The sequence below is a fragment of the Buceros rhinoceros genome, unplaced genomic scaffold (assembly GCF_000710305.1).
Source record: "Buceros rhinoceros silvestris isolate BGI_N320 unplaced genomic scaffold, ASM71030v1 scaffold47852, whole genome shotgun sequence".
NCBI classification, from domain to species: Eukaryota; Metazoa; Chordata; class Aves; order Bucerotiformes; family Bucerotidae; genus Buceros; species Buceros rhinoceros.
The window spans coordinates 1-5,151 of record NW_010401535.1 but is presented as its reverse complement, the minus strand read 5'-3'; the positions used below and the strand labels follow the sequence as shown (position 1 = coordinate 5,151).

Here is a 5,151-nt window from a genome sequence, read left to right as displayed (position 1 = left end):
AGTTCCCGTACGCTTCGGCCGTCTGAAACCATCTCTGCTCCACCGCTTCTTGCCCCACCTCAAACATCTTCATCAGGTGTTTCCACCCGGTTTTGGCCGTGATCATGAGATACTCCTTATTCTCTGGGTACAGCCGAGCTGTGTGGGCCGCAATGACAAGGGACTGCGAGAACCTCCCGCTCACCAAGAGGAAAAGGGCACCTCTCTCCTCCTCTGTGAGCGGCAGGACGCTTTCGAACCCTGCCAGGACATGTCCTCCAACACCCAGCGGGTCTGGGCTCTCGATCATCATGTACATGATCACTATTGCAACCTCAAACACGTAACACCCGTAGCTCATGTCGCTAAAATCCAGGATGCCGGACACTCTGTACTGAGGCGTCTCCAGGGAGGCAGAACTGGAGTCTACGAGAATGTTGTGGTCATTAAGGTCTCCGTGATTGATACCTGATACACAGAAAAAATCGAAACAGGATTTAATAGCTATTAAACGGCAGCATCTACCCTTGCCCCGCCCCCCCCTTCTCAGTGAAACAGCTTTGAAAAGATGGATTCAGGCTCCAACCAACACCCAACCACACCACCGTACGCTAGTCTCCCTCGGCACCCGCTGCTGCCTTTCACGGCCCTTCTGCTTCACGGAACCTCCACTCCGCTAACGCTGACCGGTAGCGACTGATAAAGGGAGCGTTAGGAGATCTCACCCAGGTAGACCACCTGGGAGGTGTGATGTGTTTTCCGAACACAGAGCAGCACTTTTCAAACTACCAAACTGTCACATTACTGCAATAGCAACGTGAGCTGAACTCCAGAAATACGATTGAATAGTTACTTGGGCCTTTACAACCAGAAGTGGCGTACTCCGCATGTTCACTAAGCTCATAAGCAGCCTGAGAACCATCACCTTCACTGGAAGCAAACTCATCAGACGGCTCAGGAGCTGAACCCGGCTCTGGAGAGCACACTCCTGGCCTCTTCTGCGCCGTGGCCGTTCTGCACAGTATTTGCACACGCCTAGCTAGGGATGAAGGAGACTGACTGACTTCTTTCTTTCGCTTTTAGACTTCTCCACACACCCAGACTCCTGTAGGAAGTTTCACTGTCTCAGTTCAGCATAATTACAAGGAGGATAAAACACTCACAGGCTCGAAACCTGCTTAGCTTGGGTATTACTTTCCTCTTAAACTGCTCAATCACTTGTTCCACCACTTCACGGTGTTTGCTCTGGCCCAAGGCATCGATGTACTGATCCAGAAGAGGGACGTTTGCCAGGTTCCAGATGAACTGACCTCGATGCAGGCTTTGTACTGATGGGTGATGGAATTTCTTTGGAAAAAGCAGGAGGTAAAATGAATAGGCCATAAGTGAAAATCCTGGTTTTACGATGAAAGGGTTTGAGCCAAAGCCTCTGTTAACTTGGACACGTTCCTAATGACACTCGCTGAAAAGCACCGTGACTTTGGCTATTGCTTTGTACCAGCAAGTAAAAGAAGAACCCGAAGAATGATTCGGGCAAGCACCGCAGTACCTCCACGCAGCCAGGATGGCTTCTCCCCCATTCTCTGAGTACAAAGATCGTAAGTTACTCATCACTTAAATAACTGCAAATTGGTTCTGACTTTCTGGGACGTGATATTATGCAGCGACCGAGGCCTTGCCAAGGCTGGAGTCCCGTGCTAGCAGGGCGTGGATTGGCGCTACAGAAAGCTGTCGGGCAGAAGCGACACTAAACCTGCCAGTGTGCCGGGAACAGGCACGCTCTGTGCACTGAGAGGCGCCAGCTTCTGGGGACAGGCCTTAGGATCAGCTGGTGCATGGAAAGTCCTGAGGACAGAAGTACTTCATGGAGATACTGGACAGAGCTTTACTCTTCCAAAAATTTGCCTTTGTACATCCCGGAAGCCTAAATATATTAAACCCCAAGGACCACAACCTCTCTCTCACTCACGAATGAAAAAGGTGGTTTGGAAAGTGACATTCAGGGAGAGAAAGCATCTCCCCCACGGCATACCACGCTTCTCCCCCACTGCATACCACGCTTCTCCCTGAATCCTCTAACGCTTAGTAAGGCAGCTTGTGGGCCAGATTCTACCAGCGCACAGGGGAAAAAAAATAACAAACTTCCCACAAGAGTAGTTGGCTTCCTCTTGAAAACAAACCTGTGCTTGTAATTAAGGCTCTTAAAGATAGCTAAATTACAGTCAAAACTAGAACCACGTACGAAAAAGTAAGGAAACAGGCCTAGCCTAAACCAAGAATCTCAACCCAGGATGACAGCGGCGTGCTGGCAGGCAGCGTGCCGTCTGTAAGCAGTCCCTGCAATCTTCCCAGCACACATCAGAGATCCCAGCAAGCTACCAGGGAAGGGTACGGAAGTCGGGAGCCCTTGCTGCTGTAGAGCCGTGGACAGTCACTCAACAGCCACAAACGTCAGTTACTTCCCCGCAGAAGAATGGAGGCACATCCAGGCTGAAGGAGGAGCCCCCGCAGGACGCGGTGCGTACTGTTTTGTGCCCAAACCAAAGCACGGCACGCTGCTTTGCTGTCAAGTTAGCAAAGTGGATTACCCAGACAGAAAAGACGAGCCGTATTTTCTGATCCGTCCTCTGAGAAGTGGACACCTTAGGTATTGTGTTTCATGTCAATGCTGTTTTAAAGCTCTGACAGTAATGATTGTAATTTTCTTTCCTTTAAATGGCAAACCTTGGGAGATGATAATCCATATGTTACGCGCATGAAGAGCCTTTTCCATCAAAATTCGCTTTCTCATCAACTACTTCCTCCTTGGCAGAACAAGCCACAAGTATATTTTGAGAGTATATACAGATTGTTTTAATTGCACTAGGAGAACAATTAAGCATGACCCGAGTTAGAAGGCAACAGTAAATTATCTTCCCCGATTGAAAATTGCTCTTGTAATATAAGAATGTGGTTGGTAAAGCTGGCAATTCACGTTTCGTAACTGTCCGAGGCCAGTAGGCAGAACACGAGAGGAAAAGGTTAATGAAAGGCAAGAAATAACGCAAGAGCTCTTTTGTGGATCAAACTTAATTACTGGCTAATTTATCAGCTTTATTATCCTGCCTCATTACAGAGTAAAGAAAAAACTTCGTTAGCGTTAGGCTTATTCGACTGGCAGCGGTGCAAACGAGAGCGGTATCGCCGATCCCCGCTCACTGGCACAGCTGGCGTTGTAGAGAAGCAGCCAACTGCTCCCAGCGGTAAACGGGCCCAGCGCTAACCACTGGGAGAAAGAGCAGGTCACGAGCAACCCAACGGATCTGCGCCTCGTGGGCGCCACACAGAAATACTTCAAAACAAGCTTGAGATGCTTCTAATTTGAGCACCCTAGTGTTTGCTCTCCTTATTGGCCAGGTTTGAAAGACCAAGGAGGTGAGTTTTGCGTGGGTGAAAATAAATCCTTATCTCCCTCTTCGTGGTACAAAATGGCATTGCAAAAGCATCCCCGATGCCACGTCATAAGCACCGGCTGGTCGTGTTACTCGGGGCAGCAACATGACCAGCCAGGAGTAACAGGCAGCCTGGAGGCTGGCACCTGAGAGGGGAGCTGAACTGACAGCCTCGTTCACCAACCCGAGTTTTGCAGATCAGGAAGGCAGACAGCGAGTGCCAGAAGAAACTGAGAAAGAAGTCTCTGAGGCCGGAGTAATGAAAACTCACCTCTGCGAGAGCTCTGTCCAACCTGGCAGCGAGCTTACCGATCTCATAGAAAATTGGAGCGTTGGCAGCGATTTTCGCCACAGGCGTACCTGGCAGGTAGGTCAGCAGTCTGACCAGGTACTTCGTGTTCCCAGGTCCAGCACCTACGAGCAGAGAGGAATGCCATCAGTCACTTCAATACGTGATACGGAGCATTAGTTAATGCAAGAGGCACATGAGGTTTATCCGCGTGCAGAAGTCACCAGCCATGGCTGATACAACAGATTTCATCCACAGATTTGATCTACCAGAACGTTGTACGATGGCCCTAACACACTTGCCCTCTGTCCTGGACTTCTAGCTCTCTCCAATTCATTGCACTACAGTTATTTCCCAAGTGTTTCCGGAGTTAATTACTACTCTCTTTGACTTACTTCATTTCTAGTATTTTAAGTTTGGACTGTTATGGGTAGACATGCAGGCTACCCAACTCGCGTCCCCCGGTTTTCCTGTAGCACGCACACGGTGCGCCATACAGCAAGCTACCGCCAAGCTAAGGGTGACAGCGGGGCAGCAAAGGAACTCGCGATTGCTCACCGCCTGGCTCCAGAGACATCGTGTTACCATCTTTTGTAAGGTAAGGGGTGGCCGAAGGAAAGCCTTCGGCGCTGAGAAACATCATGGCCTGCGTCTGCACTTCAATGAGGTCCGGCTGCTGGCTGTCTTCTGAGTTAGTGATTTTGAGTACGTACTCATCAGCACCTTCCGCGGCACCTTTGCTTCCTGAGACACGCACGTGGAAATTCTGATCGTCATAGCTGGGGAGCGGCCTGATCCAAGACACCTTTAATCCAAACACCCTGACAACCAATTCAGTTGCTTCTTCTTCACTAAATGCTGGTTTGGTGAATGTCTGGGGTTGGCAGTCATTTCCAGAAGACATCATGTCTCTAGGAGAAAAAGAGAAGCTGGATGATCTTATCTGTAGTAACTACTGCTTCTGATGTCAGAATACAATCAAACGCATTCAGATACTGGAGAGTAATTTCCTACATTTATTAAACAAGCAAAGAGAACCCATTAGGCCAGTCCGGGTTTCCTGTCTGCTACTTAGTCTGTAGTCCCGCACAAGGAAGACGGCTGGAGAGATGCACTCAATCTGATCAGAACAAGTAGAGAGGAAAAGTTTATTAACTGGAAGTATTTATTATCTAATTCCCAGTGGCAGCCCAATCTGGTACGCTGCTATCCAGGAATGATTTCCCAAGGAACAGAGCTGCTGAATCCCTGTCCAGCGAGTTCTACATTTGCATTTGCAAAACCCAACAAATATTTTAGTAGCGTTAACGTTCACGCAGACGTTCTCTTCGTGCCTGGTCGCGGCCCCCAGCAGAGAAATGCCGAACAAACCTGGGGCTGCTCGCTCCGTCTCTCCCCGGCTCCGCGCCTGCCCTCGGCACCAACGAGCGACCCTTGGTCTCTGCGGGAGCC

At 49.6% G+C, this 5,151-nt stretch overlaps 1 protein-coding gene across 1 annotated transcript; it reads right to left on the bottom strand.

Annotated features, from left to right (window-relative positions):
- Nucleotides 1-11: 11 nt before the first annotated feature.
- Nucleotides 12-4,603, bottom strand: HYKK (hydroxylysine kinase; the record flags this gene model as incomplete). Its single annotated transcript, XM_010132282.1, has 4 exons — nt 4,258-4,603; nt 3,682-3,824; nt 1,143-1,326; nt 12-447 (listed from the first exon to the last, which is right to left on the bottom strand). Coding segments are annotated over exons 1-4 (1,109 nt in total), but the record flags the coding sequence as incomplete, so codon positions are not given.
- Between the last annotated feature and the right edge of the window lie 548 nt (nt 4,604-5,151).